We start from the raw sequence: 19,286 nt of genomic DNA on the forward strand, positions 1-19,286 counted from the left end.
TTTCTTTGATGCTAGTCCTGGAGCTTGATCCTAGGCACTGTCCCTGGACTTTTAAACTCTAGGCTAGTACTCTACCACTTGAACTACAGCTTCACGTTTGACTTTTTAGTGGTTAATTGGAGATAAGAGTCTCACAGACTTTCCTACCTGACTGTCTTTGAACAGGGATCCTCAGATCTCAGCCTCCTGAATAGCTAGAATTACAGATGTAAGCCACTGGTGCATATTTGCTTCTTAAATAGACTATCATTCAACCTTCAGAGATTCATGTTCTTCAATTCTTATTTTTCAACAAAGTACTGCTCTTTGTTTGGGTAATATGGGTTGTATAAACACAGCTTTAATTTAGGCTCTCTGTTTTTAATATTAAAAGATTTTAATTCTACTATAAAAATAGAATAGATACATTAACTGAAAATTCTCACTCTGCTAGAAGCAGCCTTCTCCTCAAAGCCTAATAGGTTATTGTCTTGAAAATAGCCTGAATTAATAAAACTACATATTAAACTGTTAAGATTAAGAACCTGAGACTCAGTACAATGCCTCACATCTATAAAGACAGCTATTTAGGAGGCAAAGATTGGGAGAATAGTGAGTTGAGGCCAACTAGTAAAAAAAAGTTAGTGAGATTCCGACTACAAGCCCCAGTATCACACATTCAAAAACAGAACTTGAAAAATAGACAATTATGAGGGGGGAAAGCCTAACAAAATATCAAGGCTTTGAGTTCAAGCCCTAGAACTGGCACACACACACACAAAATCTAGTATATACTTTTTATGTGTGTGTGCCGGTACTGGGGCTTGAACTCAGGACCTGGATGCTATCCCTGAGTTCTTTTGCTCAAGGCTAGCGCTCTACCACTTGAGCCACAGATCCACTTCCAGCTTTTTGGTGGATAATCAGATATATGAGTCTCACAGACTTTCCTGCCTGGGCTGGCTTCAAACCACGGTCCTCAGATCTCAGGCTCCTGAATAGCTAGGATTACAGTTGTGAGCCACCTGGCTATATGTGTGTGTGTGTGTGTGTGTGTGTGTGTGTGTGTGTGTGTGTGTGTGTGTGTGTATACATATGTGTATATATATATATATATACACATATGTATATATATATATATTTAAAATGATTGACCAGCTCATATTCTCTTTTTTTGGGGGGGGGTCCAGTCATGGGGCTGAACTCTGGGCCTGGACGCTGTCCCTCAGCTCTTCAGCTCAAGGCTAGTGCTCTACCACTTGAGCCACAGTGCCACTTCCGGCTTTTTTCTTTTTGCTTATGTGGTCTGAAGAATCAAACTCGGTGCCTTAAGCATGCAAGGCAAGCGCTCTACCACTGAGCCACCTTCCCAGCCCTCATATTCTCAACTCTCATCCTTCCCCCAAAACACAAACACTGAGAATAGGAGCAGAAAAGCAGGCATATCATCACACTGGGGTGGAACCTGGGAAGCCACACTCCAGAACATACCAGAAGGCTGGATCTCAACTCCTTTGTCCCAACAGAACCCTTGCAACCTGAGTTCCAGGTTCTGCCCACACAGAAGGCACAGTATCTAAGAAGAGGGCCTCAGGCCATCTCACCCCATCCCCAGAAGGGCGGTGGCCCAGAAGAACCCTTCTTTTGTCTTTGAAGATGGTTGGTATAGAGGCAATATGGGACAAGAGTGAGGAGGCCAGTCCACCTTTGCTTAGTCCTTACCCACAAACCTGAAAATAAAAATGTGACTTGGCAGGTACTAGGGAAAGATTGTTGGGGGAAAAAATCTCCAAATAACAGGACAGGAATGCTATGTTGGCCATTTATTTATTTATTATGTATTTGTGTATTTATGTATGTATGTATTTATTTATTTATTTTGGGTCCGGTCGTGGGACCTTGAACTCTGGGCCTGGGCGCTGTCCCTCAGCTCTTCAGCTCAAGGCTAGCACTCTACCACTTGAGCCACAGCGCCACTTCCGGCTTTTTCCTTTTTGCTTATGTGGTGCTGAGGAATCGAACCCAGGGCCTCATGCATGCAAGGCAAGCGCTCTACCACTGAGCCACCTTCCCAGCCCTATTATGTATTTATTTATATGCAATGTCTCACTATATAATTGGAACTGGCCTTGAATCCTAGATCCTCCAGACTCTACCTCTGATTGTTAGGATTATAGGGTGGTGCCATTATGCCAGATCTCATGGTTTGAGGAAGACTGAGTGAGTCATTCCCCCAAAGATAAATAAGAAGTCATTGATCACAGAGGAAACAAAATAGCTGTTTCAAAGAATGAAAGATTGTTAAGATTCAATTTAGTCTCCCTAGATATATAAAGACAGGGAAGCATGAAACTGCAGAGTCCTGTGAAGAAAGGATAGTAAGACATCATAAGAGCAGCAGTCTATAGAAGATAAGCAAAAATCCAAAGGAGATTTCTTTCGGATATGGAAAAGGTCAAAAGCAAAATGATGAGTCCAAGAAGTCAACCTCTATCTAGTAGAAAAATTTTAAAGAATAGAAAAATGTACAGAAAAGGGAAGAAAAAAATTAACTTTTCTTTTTTTTTTTTTTTGGGTCCGGTTGTGGGGACTGAACTCTGGGCCTGGGCGCTGTCCCTCAGCTCTTCAGCTCAAGGCTAGCACTCTACCACTTGAGCCACAGCGCCACTTCCGGCTTTTTTCTTTTTGCTTATGTGGTGCTGAGGAATCGAACCCAGGGCCTCAGGCATGCAAGGCAAGCACTCTACCACTGAGCCACCTTCCCAGCCCCAAAAATTAACTTTTCTAGAGCTGAGAAATAACAATCTTCACATCAAAAAGGGATCACAGATATGAAACAGAAATTCTATCTAGCTACCTATTTATCCATCCATCCTCAGAAGTATATCCCTGTGAAGTTTCAGAACAAATGCTAAAACTTTCAAACAGAAAAATCATGTTGTCTGTACAGGAATAAGAGTCAGAATAGAATATAACTAATAGAACTTAGTACTATTGCCATGAAGTGTCATCATGGAGAAAGACTGACTTAATAGTTTCTTTCCATAGAATGGATTAAGGGTACCTTGTCAATTTGAGGTGCCAGTAAATATTCCTGAGGATACACCACTGGAAATCAGATGGAACAAATCAGTCCTTGTTTACTCCTCAACAAAGAGGGGTTTTGAATCTAGAATTCTATGCTCAAATTATTAAACAGATGTCAAGGGGAAAAAAGAGTTTCCAAATTTATCTTCCAAATGATCTTAGGAACATTCTATAACTAGATACTAAATTTTTTTGAACAATCTAAGAAAAAGGAAGAAATGGAACAAAGAAAGTATAGATTTAATTTCATGACAAATTCTGGAACAAGAGCTCTATATAAAACTAGGAAAAGTCTAGAAATCAGAGACAAGGACTTTGAATATCCCTGACATGAACACTGATGTTCTTAACACAGGCAAACCCACACTGTTGGCCAACAAGTAATAAAGCTTACTAGAAGTGCCAGAGAAACAAATAAAAAGCTGTAAAAAATCCTGGACTAAATATAAATCAAACTGAAAATATGATGAATTTTCACCAAAATAAAATATAATAATAAAATATAATAATAATCATCCACCTCATCTGTCACTTATGCAAGATTTTCCAGTGGAGAGTTTGGCTGACTACTGGGTTGCACTTATGCCTCATCTGATGCAAGAACCATCAGCTGGGTCTGTAAGTCATCATATTGCTAAAAATTACTATTGGTTAATGTTTGCTTTTTTCAGATAACCCCTAGAATATGGAAGACATAATATAGAACATAATTAAAGGTAATAGTCCTCACTAAATAAAAATAATGATAAAGCTGGGGGAGGGTGCATAACATAAGAACTGAAGCCATGAACTGGAGCCAGGACCTGGGTTCAAATCCCATGTATCTACTTGATAAATGATATTCTCTGGGGTACAATTTTCTCATTTCTAGGTATGTGGGAAGTAACTATAAACTCCCCATATGGCATTTTAATAAGGAGTCCATGAGTTGCTATTTGTAAATTGTTTAGACCAGTGCCTCGTTCATTCATAGCACAGAGTGGATGTTAAGTCGCCTGTGGAATTTGGAAGGCAAATGAGAAGAGGAGTAGAAAGAAATGTAAGGACACAATGGTCCTCATAATTTAGGGGTCAAGCTGCAAAGAATATAAAGTTGATAGATGAAGAAAAAGAGGCCAATGTTTAATATTTCAAGTCATAAAAGTAACCACTAAGAAAACTACAAATAAAATAATCAAAGATAGAGGGATATGCTGGGGAAAGGGAGCTGAATTCCTTGTCACTCCTGAGTCAATAGGTACAGGATAAAAGTGATAACAAAAAGGACCTGGCTCAAGCAGTAAAGTACCTCCTCACCAAATGTGTCAACCACTAGGATCATCACAAATCACAAAAGTAACAAAAACAAACAAAACAAAAACAACCTAAGTACAAAGCTCAATGACAATCATCAGAACCAAAAGCAAATGGTTAAGAAATGGGATGGGATGGGCACCAGTGGCTCACGCCTGTAATCCTAGCTACTCAGGAGGCTGAGATCTGAGGATCACAGTTCAAAGCCAGCCCAGGCAGGAAAGTCCGTGAGACACTTATCTCCAATAAATCACCAAAAATCTGGAAGTGGCACTGTGGCTCAAGTGGTAGAGTGCTAGCCTTGAGCTGAAGAGCTGAAGGACAGCACCCAGGCCAAGTTAAGTCCCATGACCACCACCACCACTACCAACAAAAGTGTCTAAGATGGCTAGGTGCTGGTGGCTCACACCTGTAATCCTACTACTCAGGAGGCTGAGATCTGAGGATTTCAACTCAAAGCCAGCCCAGGCAGAAAAGTCTGTGAGACTCTTATCTCCAATAAGCTACTCAGAACAAGCTAGAAGTGGTGCTGTGGCTCAAGGGGTAGAGCACTAGCCTTGAGTACAAAGAGGCTTCCTAGCCCCTGAGTTCAAGCCACAGCATGGGCATAAATAAATAAATAAAGTGTCTAAGACTTAGGGACTCAAGGCACTTGATTACTTGGTGTCACCCCTTCCCCATCTCATACATCTCACGAACTGCCAACCAAACCTGCAGGCAGAACATCTTTCAGCAGCCTCCAATCTTTTTTTTCCTTCCTGGGAAGTTGGCTTCATCACTCCACAAGGTCTCCAGTGACCCATAGGAAACCCAGGCACTCTCTCTGACCTTGCTTTAGTCCATCTCCCTGCAGACCTTGGCTGGGCCACCTTCCTATTAAAGGTATCTCCTCTCTTGGCATCCTGCTCCATTTTCTTTCTTCCACATTGGCCCATCGTGTGTTATTTGGCTGATTGTCCTTCCAGTTCTGATATGTATCTATTGTGCCTGCTCTTAGACACATTTTCTTTTTATCCTATTATTTGTGAGTGTGTGTGTGTGTGTGTGTGTGTGTGTGTGTGTGTGTGTGTGTGTGTGTGTGTAAGTTCTTGGGCTTGATCTCAAGGTCTGGACACTATCCTTTAGCTTTTTTTTTTTAATTGTGAAAAATCATGTAGAGGGGTTACAATTACATGGGCAAGATAATGAGTACATTTCTTATCAAGCATTGTTGCCTCCTCCTTTAGCTTTTTTATTCAAGACTGCTATTCTACCACTTGACCCACAGCTTCACTTCGTTCGTTTTTGTTGTTGTTGTTGTTTCGGGTTAAGTGGAGATAAAAGTTTCTGGGATTTGTCTGTCTGGGCTAGATTTGAACCTTGACCCTCAAATCTCAGCCTTCTAAGTAGCTAGGGTTATAGTCATGAGCCACTGGCAGCCAGATCCATAAATTATTATAAATTAAAAATAAATACATGGAAAATAAAATGACCCATGATAGCTTGGTGCGGGTGGCTCATGCCTGTAATCCTACTCAGAAGGCTGAGATCTGAGGATCACAGTTTAAAGCTAACCCGGGCAGGAATGTCCATGAGACTCTTATCTCCAATAAGCTACTCAGAAAAAGCCAGAAGTGGCATTGTGGCTCAGTGGTAGAACACTAGCCTTGAGCACAGAGAGGCTCAGAGACAGAGTCCAGGCCCAAGGTTGAAGCCCAGAACTGACCAAAAAAAAACAAAAACAAAAACAAAACCCATGATCCCTCTACCAAGATGGCCTCTGTCAACCCTACAGAAATAAGAAGCAAACAAAACAAAGGGAGCATCTTATTTCTATACAGGTTGGAATATTCAGAAAACATCGCATGATCACAGGTATACCCACACTGATACTGTAACAATTATGAGCCTTCTCACTCCTTTTTTGTCCCACATTCTACAGCCTTGACCTTGATCTATCAGTTCTGCCTCCCTACTTCATCCAGTTCCCTCCTCACCCCCAGCAGCCTGCTCATTTCTTACCCAGACAATTCTAGCAGTTTCCTTCCACCCACCTCCCTTGCCCACCTATACCTTTTTCCCCAGCTTGTACAAAGAAGCAAGAGCTCACAGCCCGTATACAGCTCCAGCCTTCTTTTTGCATTTCTATGATGCCTGTGCTACACACATGAGATTCACAGTGCGCTCACTCATCTACTTTTTCTATCTCTGTCTCGTGACGAGGACATAGGACACAGGGAAGGAGCTGACTCCATCCCACTCATCACTAGATTCTAGCACCAACTCCACATTGGTTAGATGAATTGGGCTAAGTGATATCTTACAACTCAGTCTTCATCTGCAAAGTAGCTACTTTCCCTTAGTTTGCAGGTGAGGAAGCTGAAGTTCAGAAAGGTTAAGTCACACTCACCAATGGGATGGGGAGTAGTCCAAGATTCTTTTCTTTTTCTCTTTCTCTTACTCTACCTCCCCCCAGTGGTTCTTACCATGTAGGCCACAGAAGCCAGTTCATAAATGATAGCCTGGGCTCCCAGCTCCGTCACGTTAATGAGTCCTGAAACATCAGCAGACACAAAACAGATTGAAAAAAAAAAATGGATGGAAGGCAACATCTTCCTTATGAAACTAGAACACACAAGGTATATGCATACCGGTTTTTTGTTTGGCATTTCTGGGGAGTGAAGCCAGAGCCTAGTGCATGCTAAGGAAGTTCTGTCACTGAGCTACATCTCTAGCCCCTAGAACCTATTTCAAGAAAGACCAAAAATGCCCCAGAAGTATCCACAGACACTGCCCTCCATTACTACCATCTGCTGTCACTACAGCTTGCTCTATTATATTACTAGTGAGAATATGGCTATGCAGAATACCTGTAACCAAAATCATTCCAGCTCTGGTGGAAATGCAGGGCAGAGCTAACTCTACCATTCTCTGTGTTTGTTAAAGTGGCCAGCCTTGGCCAGATACCTAACAAGATGATGTGAGAGTCCAGAGACCTAGAGTTGCGTTTCATCTTCCTTCTCCTTACCATATCCAAACTCTTTTTTTTTTTTTTTTTTTTTTTTGTGGTCAGTCATGGGACTTGAACTTGAGGCCTGGGTGCTGTCTCTGAGCTCTTTTGCTCAAGGTTAGGACTCTACCATTTTGAGCTACAGTGTCACTTCTGGTTTTCTGGTGGTTAACTGGAGAAAAGAGTCCCATGAACTTTCTTGCCTGGGCTGGCTTTGAACCACAATCCTCAGCTCTCAGCCTCCTAGGTAGCTAGGACAACAAGGGTGGGCCAGCAGCACCTGACTCACATCCAAACTCTTTACCAATGGTTTCCCTTTCTGCATTTATGAAAATGAACAGAGGGTAGAGTGGGGCTTGAAGCCCTTCCCTGCTTGAGAACATTTATGGCTAACTAAGGGTCTATGCCTCTATGGCAGATCTCTTTGACAGCTGATGGGACAGTGGTCTAGAAAAATAAAACTGGTCTCTGGGACCAGCTGTGTGGAGAGGCATCCAGTGGATGCTGACAAACCTGCGAGGAAGGTCCCAATCTCAAAGGTCCACCACTCGATGCATAACATGAACATGCTGGGGATGGCCAGGCGGGTGTAGGAGCTCCATTCCTGGAAGCACTCTCGAGTCCAACCTGGAGAACAGGCAATAAACAGCACATACATTGCTCAGGACTCCCTCTAACAGCTGCTCCATTCTACATCCACTCTTCCACTTGGCCAGAAACCAGAGTACCCCCGTCTCTAGCCAAGCATGAAGATGTCAAAGAGATGGACACCTAGGATGACAGGTATCAAGTTGGTAATGTGCAGTAAACTGAACTATGTTGGTGCCCTGTCACCCACACATGCTACTTCTAGGTGGAGATGGCAGCTCAATTAAAAAAAAAAAAAGCAAGACATTAGCTTGTGACAGACTGGGGTGGGAGTGTGAGGGGTGGGAGACCAGCCCCAGGGAACCAAAGAAGTAAAAATATGATAGATGCACACTATAGTATGAAAAACAGAGATAGATGATAGATAGGCAGATAGATATAGGTTGTGTGTGTGTGTGTGTGCATGTGTGTATGTACACACACATTTCAAAAGAAAATTGAAGGTAACATCTTCATATATATACATACATATATATCTTCATTTATACACACACATATATATGCGTATACATATGTAAATGTGTGTTTATCACATGCATATGGTAATATGGGGAGATTTCTTTTTGAGACTCTCACCATATTGCCTAGGCTGGTCTTGAACTACTAGCCTTAAGCAATCCACTGCCTCAGCCTCCTGATTAGGACTACAGGCGTGAGTCACCACACCAGCTTTTAGACACTTTGAAATGTACTCTGGGGGCTGGGAAGGTGGCTCAGTGGTAGAGTGCTTGCCTTGCATGCCTGAGGCCCTGGGTTCCATTCCTCAGCACCACATAAGCAAAAAGAAAAAAGCCGGAAGTGGCACTGTGGCTCAAGTGGTAGAGCGCTAGCCTTGAGCTGAAGAGCTGAGGGACAGCACCCAGGCCCAGAGTTCAGGCCCCACGACCAGATCTCCCCACCCCCCCAAAAAAAGAAATGCACTCTGATCACACAACAACAACAACAAAAAGTCAATTAGACTACATGAAAATGAACAATTTCCATATATCAAAGGGTGCATTAGTAGAGGGAAAGATCACCCAAGAATGGAAGAAAATATTTGCAAAGCCTATATGATAATAAAGATATCTGGACATCATTGTGTCTATAATTCATAAAAATCTTCTATAATTTGGCAATAAAAAAGAGGAACTAACCCAATTAAAAAATGGTAAACAATAGGCCTGGGAAGGTGGCTCAGTGGTAAAGTGCTTGGCTCACATGCATGAGGCCCTAGGTTTCATTCCTCAGCACCACATAAGCAGAAAAAAAATGGTAAACAATTTGTGTGTGTGTGTGTGTGTGTGTGTGTGTGTGTGTGTGTGTGTGTGTCTATGTCTGTGTCTGTGTGTGCCAGGTCTGGGTACTGTCCCTCAGCTTTTTTTGTTCCAGGGTAGTACTCTACCACTTGAGTCACAGCTCCACTTCCAGCTTTTTGTGATTGAGATAAGAGTCTCATGGATTTTCCTGTCATGACTGGCTTTGAACTGCAATCCTCAGATCTCAGCCTCCTGAGTGACTAGGATTACAGGCATGAGCCACTAGCACCTGGCTGGGCAAACAATTTAAATGGATATTTCTCCAAAGAATATATACAAATGGACAAATAGATGAAAAGATGGCAATGTCACTAATCATTAGGAAAATGTAAGTTAAAACCCCCTCAAAACCATTAGGATGCCTAATACTAAAAAACAAAAATAAAACCATAAAACAAATAAAGCAAAACACAGAAAACAACAAAGGCAATCAAGGAAGTAGACAAACTATGTACTGTTGGTGGGATTGGAATGTAAAAAGTGTCCCCACTATGGAAAAATAATTATTTAAGTTCCTCAAAGAATTAACAAATAGGATCCCCACATGATCCATCAGTTTCACTTCATAAACACAAAAATATCCCTACATTGACCATTTCATTTTCACATTTTCAGTTACTTAAGCATTTTCAAAAAAAAAAAAATCTTAAGATTTCCCTGGAGATTAAAACCATCTGGGAAGAGCTTGGTCAGGAACCTAGATCCTACTAAAGAAGAGGTAAGGAAGGTAAGGAAGCAATGCAATGTACCTCCCCAGGTGCTGATGTGGATTTTTTTCCACCACATGTATAGGAAGAGTAGAGCAGAGAGGACGAACTGGGAGGTGGTGTTGGCCCAGGCAGACCCACTGGAGGAGAAAAGGCCATCATTACCCAGCTGATCCTTCACATTGAATCCATGGAGTGATCCAGGCAAGCCTTTGCTCGCTAAGAATCCATTATAGATGAGCCTGGAGCTCCTGCGTTTTCTTTTAATGTTTTTAAATCAATCTAGCTGGGCGTCAGTAATCTTAGCTACTCAGGAGGCTGAGATCTGAGGATCATGGTTTGAAGCCAGTCTGGGGTAGGAAATTCTGTGAGACTCTTTACCAAAAAATCAGAAGTGGAGCTGTGGCTCAAGTGGTAGAGCACTAGCCTTAAGCAAAAAAAGCTCAGGAACAGCACCCAGGCCCTGAGTTCAAAGTCCCTTGACTGGCACCAAAACAAAAAATAAACAAACAAAAAACCCACATCTATTTATGAGATCTTTTCCTGAGATTGAAGTGTGTAGAAAAATCCAATGTTCCTATTCATCAATGGGAAAACCAAAGGACATAAAGATATAACATTTCTTAGACATTAACTAGTCTGGATGGATCAACCAGCTCCTGTGTTCAAAGTACTGCTTCCCATCATCACAGTTTTACTCCTCAGGATTATAATACATTGTTTTTCACTAGACCAAAACTTTGGAGCCTCTTCAGTGGGTAACATTTTATCACTACAAACAGAAAGCCTGTGCTTATAGTGAGCCAGGAACTCTGTCTTCTCATCTATTCTCTCATTTCACTCTCCTATCCAGACCTCACATTGTATCAGGTGTTAATCCACTCCTGAAACTAATCAGATAGATTTTGGGTTTTGTTTGTTTTTGGTGGTTGTGGGGCTTGAACTCAGAGCCTGGGTACTGTCTCTAAGCTTTATTTGCTCAAAGCTAGCACTCTACCACATTGAGCCAGAGTACCACTTCCACTTTTCTGGAGGTTAATTGGAGATAAGAGTCTCACAGACTTTCCTAACCAGGCTGGCTTTGAACCATGATCCTCAGATCTCAGCCTCCTGAATAGGTAGGATTACAGGCTTGAGCTATCAGTACCATTATAAATGGATTTTTATTGATGTATTCTTATATATGTGCTAATCTTCAACTATTCTTTCTTTCTTTCCTTCCTTTCTTGCTTGCTTCCTTCCTTCCTTTCTTCCTACCCTCCCTCCTTCCTTCTTTTCTTCCTCCCTCCTTCCCTTCCTTTCTTCCTTCCTTTTTTCTGGTGCTGGGCATGTATCTCAGGACCTGGTGCATGCAAGGAGAGTGCCTCACCACTGAGCCCATCCCCCAGTCATTGAAATGATGGCTATGAGCAGTAATAAATACATTCTCCACCACTAAGCAACTACCCACATTACCAGGTACACACACCTACCACTCACCTGAAACAAATCCCAAGAAACACACCTCACAGCAATTGAGGAGCCTCAAATTTTCTCCTCTATTCTCTTCTATTTGATCCATAATATTTTATTTTTTTAAGTGTTGGCCATGATCTAGTACAGCAGATTTTGTCAATAAAGGGCCACACATTGTCCTGAAACATCCCAAGATTGGTAGGGCTCTGTCTGCATGGTGCTGACATGATCTCTGTCTGGCCACATGTGTCTGGCTTGGGACAGAGGGCCCAGAGCTATCCTCTGGTGAGGATTGAACCAGCAGGACACAGGAACTCCTACTGAGGGAGGTTCAAACTTCTCTCTTTCTTGGTGGAACACTGTCCCTTCAGGTTTCATAAGATGGAATTTGCTCTGTTGCTTACAATTTAGATCCTGGGAGAATCCTGCCAGGCATCTGCCCACGGTTACTTCTATTTGGGGGGCTCACAGTGAGCCTCCACTGCCCATGGCAACCTGCCTCCCTAGGCTAACTCCAAATCCAGATGTGAGCCAACACTCTGCTTCCTCTAAATCTCTGTCCCTATCTCTCCACCTAACTTCTATCCCCAACCATCCGCTAGCCTGAGCTGGCTACACCTCCTCCTCTGTAGGCATCCACAGCAGCTACCTCTTATCTGCTATGCCGAGTACCCAAATATCAACTTGTAAGTGCCCGCTTGCCCATCTGTGTGCCCTGTATCACTTCTGGTTTTTCAGCCCCTGGGTCAGGGTCCACACACCCAGCACACAGACACCCTCTGTGTGTGACTTACACCACTCCAAGGTCCAGGGCATACAGCAGGAGGGCATTCATGCACACGTTAACGACGTTTGCTGCAATCCCAGTAACAACTTGAGGCATAATGACGCCCTAAAATCTCCAAACAAAGAGGAAAGCATGAGCATTTCCACAAGAGAGATGGCTAGGCTGTCAAGTGAACATCCACGGCTAAATGGAACAATTTTTCTTTTCTTTTCTTTTTTGTCAGTTGTAGGACCTAGACTCAGGGCATGGGTGCTGTCCCTGAGATTTTTCCGTTCAAGGCTAGCACTCTACCACTTTTGAGCCACAGCTCCACTTCCGGTTTCCTGGTGGTTAACTGGAGATAAGTGTCTCATGGACTTTCCTGCCTGGGTTAGCTTTGAACACAATCCTCAGATCTCAGCCTCCTCAGAAGTTAGGATCACAGGTGTGAGCCACCAGCACCACACTTAAAGAGGATGATTTTTTCTTTTTTTCTTTTTTTCACATTTTTTTATTATTATATCTTTAAGAAGTTGTACAAAGAAGTTCCCATTCTACGAAACAGTATATGAGCACAAGGTGTCTAACTCAGAATGGGATGATCTTTAAGAAGGGCAAAGTCACACATGATTGGAGAAACCAAAAGAACCAGATACATCTCTTTCATTTGGATGGCTTCAGCCAAGCCAAGCTTCTGTAGGCTCTGGTAGGTCAGATACCCTGACAGCAGCAGAGAAAGAAAAGGAGGAGGGAGGGATTACTTGAAGAACAAAACAGGCACCACAGATGGGGGTTTAGGGAGGCCTGATTGGGGGGATACTGGGGTCATGCTGCTTGACTTCTCTAGGTGCTCCTTTGTAACACGGGTATGTGAAATGTCAGCCCACTAGCTCATTTCCTTTGTGTGATGTGAAATGTCAGCCCACTAGCTCATTTCCTTTGTGTATGAACTCAGATAAACATTTTCTTTAGGTAAAACTTACTTTTTCTCCCTGCATTTAAACAGTTGCTGCTATCAAAGCACAGTGGACTCATTTGGGCTTCAGCAGACAGTGGCCTCTGTGTTTAAAGGTAGCGCACTGCTTGCCTAAGGATAAGCCAGGAGCCCTCACTGGGTAGGCTCAGCCTCTGCCTACCCACCTCTGTCTGGCCAACTTCTTCCCTTTCCTTCTGAATCTGGTGTGAGGTTGGCCCCACACACTCACAGATGTGGCTATAGTAACTCTGGGCCCTCATCTTCTAAATCAGGAGCAAGAGCAGGTCCAAGGCCAAGTGCAGAGCCAGCTGCCAACGCTGAAGGGGTTGGGGGGGATGGGGAGTGCTGAGGGAAATATGGGACAACCAAGAGGAATCAGATGGACTCGGACCCTGGCTGAATGATATACAGACACAAGGCTCTACAATGAACTTGGGGAGGTTTAAGCATGGATTATTGGGCAAAAAAAAAAAAAGTATGCATTGTGTGTGTGCATACACAGATGTGCATATACCTACCATGGGGCTTGAACTCAGGGCCTGAGCACCGTCCCTGAGCTTTATTGCTCAAGGCTAGCACTCTACCACTTGAGCCACAGCTTCACTTCCTACTCTCTTGGTAGTTTATTGGAGTGAAATGTCTCATGGACTTTTTTGCCTAGGTTGGCTTTGAACAGCGATCCTTAGATCTTAGTATCCTGAGTAGTTAAGATTACAGGTGTGAGCTACTGGCACCTGGTTGTATGCATTGCTTTGTGTAGAAAGTCCTTGTAAAGGGGATAAGAAGAAAATAGGAGACAATACCTTCAAAATGTTTACCATACATTTCCAGGAGTATGGAGCAAAAATATAAAAAGATTACCTGACTCTGCAAGTATCTTGTCTGCAGCTGGAACAGGAATGCTGCCTAGACAATAAGCAGAAAATAACAACTTTATTTCATTCCTGCCTTGTGGCTGCTATTGTTTCATGGTGATATGGATCAAACCCAGGGCCTGGTATACGCAAGGTAAATGCTTTATAAATGAGCCCCCATCACAGTCCCTGGAGATACTGTGTATGTTTGTGTGTGTCTGGTGTGTGTGTGTCTGTGTTTGTGTCCACGCATGTCATTCCTGGAGCTTGAACTCAGGGCCTAGATGCTGTCCTTAGGCTTTTTTTTTGCTCAAGACTGGTACTCGGCCACATGAGCCACAGCTCTACTTATGGCTTTTTTGGCAGTTAATTGAAGATAAGAGTCTCACACACTTTCCTATCAGGTCCAGCTTTGAACCATGATCCTCAATTCTTAGCCTCCCGGGTAGCTAGGATTACAGGCATAAGCCACCAATACATATCTACAACTACTTCGAGAATCAGTTTGGAAGTTCCTCAAAGCATTAAAAATAAACTGATCTTAAAAATAAAATGATCCAAGTTGGGCACTGGTGGCTCATCCCTATTGTCCTAGCTACTCAGGAGGCTGAGATCTGAGCAATGAGTTTCAAAGCCAGCCCAGGCAAGAAAGACTATGAGACTCTTACGTCCAATTAACCACCAGAAAAAACAAACAAACAAACAAAACTGAAGTGGTACTGTGGCTAGCCTTGAATGAAATTGCTCAGGGAGAGTGCCTGGGCCCCAAGTTCAAGCCCCACAACTGACAAAAATAAAAATAAAATGACTAGTTACATCACTCCTATATATGTATCTATAGAGGAATTAAAGTCAGCATGCAATGGAGACACCTGCACCCATGTTTACAGCAGCACTATTTCCAATAGCCAAGGTACGGAAGCAGCCCGACGCCTATCATGGAGGACTGGATAAAGAAAATGTGTGTGTGCATGCACGTGCATGCACGCGTGCGCATGCACACACACACACACACACACACACACACACACTGGTATTATTCAGCCATAAAGAACAAAATCATACCATTTGCAAAATGGTATGTTGATGTGAAATAAACTAGATTCATATAGAAAAAAATCACGTGGGCTGGGAAGTTGGCTTAGTGGTAGAGTGCTTGCCTTGCATGCATGAGGCCCTGGGTTCGATTCCTCAGCACCACATAAGCAGAAAAAAAAAAAGCCAGAAGTGATGCTGAGTGGTGCTGTGGCTCAAGTGGTAGAGCGCTAGCCTTGAGCTGAAGAGCTGAGGGACAACGCCCAGGCCCAGAGTTCAGGCCCCATGACCAGACCAAAAAAAAAAAATCACGTTTGTTTTTCTCTGAGGTGAAATACAGAAAGAAAAAATAGAATGAAAAATAACAGTTGAGGAATAAAAAGGGGGAAAGGAAGAGAGGGAATAAAAGGGAAATATGATCAAAGTATATTATATACATGTATCAAAATGTCTCAAAAGAAATTATTTTCTAAAATTAATATTCACTTAATAAAGAGAAAAACAACAGTCTTAAAACTTACGGGCAGAGCTGGAATGAAAACCATCACATAAACTTGGGCTATCCTGAAATAAACAACAAAATGGTCTTCAGTTAATAATGAAATAGTATCTGGTTATACTCTCTTCAAGTTGAACAGAGTAGGTCCTAAAAATTAAAACTAAAAACAAATTCTGTGGGAGAAACTGATTCACAACTTTGGTTTTCTGCCCAATGTGAGCTCTGTGAAATGTCTACTATCTAAGGGGAAGCCATACAACGTGACATTTTTCAGGTCCTTCTTGGCCTAAAAGCTAAATGAGCGTACACACACACACACACACACACACACACACACACACACACACACACACACACACAGAACTAAAACTTGAGCACAATTCAGAAACCTTCTGAAATCTCCAGAACTACTTCACAGTGAGTAAGAATCTTCTAGAAAGGACCACATATCCTAGGGGCAACACAAAAGATCATACTGGAACTGTAGGTCTAAAACACAAATGAAATAATCCAAGCCAAGTGTAGTACCTCACACCTATCATCCCAGCCACTTGGGAGGCAGAGACTGAAAGGATCACAGTTCAAGGCCAGCCCCAGCAGGAGGTTGGTGAGACGCTATCTCAACCAATAAGTTAGACATGGTGGTACATGTCTGTCACACCAGCTTCCTGGGGGGCATAAATAGGAGGGTTGCAATTCCAGAGTAAAAGTGGGATCCTATCTAAAAAGTAACTAAAAAATAACTAAATAACTGAAAAATAACTAAGTTGAAAAAAAGGGCTGGGGCCATGGCTCAGGTAGCAGAGTTTATCTGCCTAGCAAAAAGTAAAAGGCCCTTAGTTTAAATCCCAGTGCCACAAGAAAGGAAGAAAGGAAGAAAGAAATTAAGGAAGGAAGAAAAGAAGGAAAGAAGGAAGGAAGGAAGGAAGGAAGGAAGGAAGGAAGGAAGGAAGGAAGGAAGGAGGGAGGGAGGGAGGGAGGGAGGGAGGGAGGGAGGGTGGAAAGGAAGGAGGAGAGGGAAAGAGAGGGAGGAAGGAAAGAAGGAAGGAAGGAAGGAAGGAAGGAAGGAAGGAAGGAAGGAAGGAAGGAAGGAAGGAAGGCAGGCAGGGAAGGAGGGAGGGAAGAAAGGAGAGAGGAAGGGAAGAAAGGAGGGAGGAAGGGAGGAAGGAGAAAAGGGGAAGAAAGAACCCAAACTCCAATAACAACTCCAAAAACAAAAGTAAAGACAATTGTATTGGTATTCTACTCTTGTAGAGAAATATGGAATAATAACATAAAAGAAGGATGGGGCCAAGAACACATTATCCCGGGTCAGGTCCCTGCTGCTGGGGTCTAGGACCACAGTCACAGCTTCCATTTGCAAGGGTTTGAGTCCAGCTAATGAGCCGCACATGGCAGCACAGGCATACTAGCCGACGTCCCCTTACTCTGAACCCACAACCATGAGTTGGTAGTACTACTGACCTGGCGACTTCAGGGTCTTGCTGTAGGAGCAGGAGGAGGCGCTCAGTGTTGATAAAGATGGCCCAGCAAGGGAAGCAGCACAACAGCAAGATGAGGATTCCTCTCTGCAGTATGATGCCCACGCGTTTCAGGTTCCTGCCCCCAAAGGACTTGGGAAACAAATGGGCAGAGACAGAATGCCATGGTTTGTCAGCAGCCCAAGGCTCGGAGCAGCCACTTCCTGTAGCCCAGCTGTGGCTCAGGCAGCCAGGTCTCCTGAAGCCAGCAGTGCAGGTGAGCTGCAAGCCCATGGGTAGCCAGGGAGCTAGTTGCCACCATGGCATTCTACCCATCCTAAGCAATTGGTCCTGCTTTTGGGAACTAAGGCAGTTAACCAGGAGTCTTGGAAACTGTAGACAGGGGTTGAAGCTTCAGGAGATGGTGATTGCGATACAAGGTGAGGGGGAGGGAGGAGCCCAAGGCCAGCCAAACCTTGGGGGTGGGGAGGACAGAAGAGGAAAAATACACACATTATTGGGAAAGCCAAGTGGGCTTACCCAATGATTTTACCATGAGGCCCCTGAAGGAGGTCACCCCATGAGTGATGGGGACTGAGTTCAGAGTGGAAGTCAGGACACAGAGTCAGGACACAGGAAGTCAGGACAAAGAACTCTTTGAGAAGTTTCAGGAAGAGTACAGATAGGGAAGAAGAAGGGAAACATGGCCCTGAGCAGATGAGACTGAGGACAGAACTAGCAGAACACAATCATGATGATCATTGGTGCCACAAATACCATTACCATTGGTTTCGACTGAGCTCCTGTATCAGCCCCAGCAGACCCAACCACCTGGAACCAAAATGGCATCCCTTATGCTAAATGCCTTCTTATCAAACTGAATCTTTAAGGATGTGATAGATCCCTCAGCAGATCCGTTTTTCCTGAAAACAAAAGATCGAGCTAGCCTTCTTAAGTCTGAATAATAATAATAGTAAATAATAATAATAAGCCCCTCTGCTTTTACTCAGTCCAAAAAAGCCGCACAAAGCTGTGTGATATAAAATTTTTCCTACTTGTCTTTCCTTGTTCCTTCCATGGCAGATGGAAGCTCTCACTCTGTGCTGCAGATGGAGCTGCTTCTACTCTGGAATCACGAATAAAGCTGGGATCGGGATCTAGAACTATGTTGCTGTGGTTTTGTCCTGTGACACAGGAGAGCTACCTGCTCTGTACATACATTCCCCTGGCAGCACTGCATTTGCCATGTTGACACAGAGTGGACACTTCTAACATGAAGGGTAACTGACTCCAAAGCTACGTGGGTAACAAGGTCCTCACCTGAGACATCAGTGTGTCACAAGCTGAGGCTAAGCCAGTTCCAACTGAGATCCCGGTAACATTCACCACCTGCAAGAAACAATGGATGCCACAAACACCATCACCATCAAACAGCTCACTTTATACCAAAGGACCTCATCTTTAAATTTCACGCTCAGTATTTCAGATCAAGTGGGATCCTTGCCAACTATGGAACAAGAACAAGAATATACTTTTTTTTTTTTTTTTTTTTTTTTGTCGGTTGTGGAGCTTGAACTCTGGGCCTGGGCACTGTCCCTCAGCTCTTCAGCTCAAGGATAGCACTCTACCACTCGAGCCACTGAACCACTTCCAGTTTTCTGGAATTAGAGATGAGAGTCTCATGGCCTTTCCTGCCTGGGCTGGCTTTGAACCACGATCCTCAGATCTCAGCCTTGAGTAGCTAGGATTATAGGCGTGAGCCACTGGCACCCAGCTAAGAACTACTTCTAATCAAAGAATATACTTTTAACTCTGTGACAACTGGGGAAACCCAAACTGAGTTTTTCTGAATGCAGTGTATTATTACCTCTGTATTTAAAACCAGGCACTGTGATGTATACCTGTAATCCCAGATACTTGGGTGGCCAGGTGATCTGATGCCAGCCTCAGGTCTAAAGACCATGCACCCAAGCCAGCTCATGCTTGTAATCCTAGCTACTCAGGAGACTGAGATCTAAGTATCATGGTTCAAAGCCAGCCTGGGCAGAAAAGTCTGTGAGAACTCTGATCTCCAATAAACCACTAGAAAACCGGAAGTGGCACTGTGGCTCAAGAGGTAGAGCACTCGCCTTGACCTGAAGAGCTCAGGGATAGCATCCAGGCCCAGAGTTCAAGCCACAGGAGCAACAACAACAAAAAGACCATGCACCCAATCATGTGTCACCTGTATGAAAATCTAC

At 43.5% G+C, this 19,286-nt stretch overlaps 1 protein-coding gene across 1 annotated transcript in view; it reads right to left on the minus strand.

The window, feature by feature from the left end:
- Nucleotides 1–18,429, minus strand: part of LOC138830817 (multidrug and toxin extrusion protein 2) — a 32,353-nt gene extending 13,924 nt beyond the window's left edge. The window contains exons 1-8 of the mRNA XM_070027588.1: nt 18,367–18,429; nt 17,051–17,199; nt 15,609–15,651; nt 14,060–14,104; nt 12,251–12,348; nt 10,044–10,141; nt 7,862–7,975; nt 6,825–6,892 (exon numbers count right to left, since the gene is read on the minus strand). Coding sequence (XP_069883689.1) covers nt 6,825–6,892; nt 7,862–7,975; nt 10,044–10,141; nt 12,251–12,348; nt 14,060–14,104; nt 15,609–15,651; nt 17,051–17,199; nt 18,367–18,375 — 624 coding nt within the window. The 5' untranslated portion in view covers nt 18,376–18,429. The remainder of the gene's footprint in view (nt 1–6,824; nt 6,893–7,861; nt 7,976–10,043; nt 10,142–12,250; nt 12,349–14,059; nt 14,105–15,608; nt 15,652–17,050; nt 17,200–18,366) is intronic.
- Nucleotides 18,430–19,286: the final 857 nt, after the last annotated feature.

The sequence above is a fragment of the Dipodomys merriami genome, unplaced genomic scaffold (assembly GCF_024711535.1).
Source record: "Dipodomys merriami isolate MVZ:Mamm:240054 unplaced genomic scaffold, mDipMer1.0.p SCAF_19, whole genome shotgun sequence".
In the NCBI taxonomy this organism is placed as follows: domain Eukaryota; kingdom Metazoa; phylum Chordata; class Mammalia; order Rodentia; family Heteromyidae; genus Dipodomys; species Dipodomys merriami.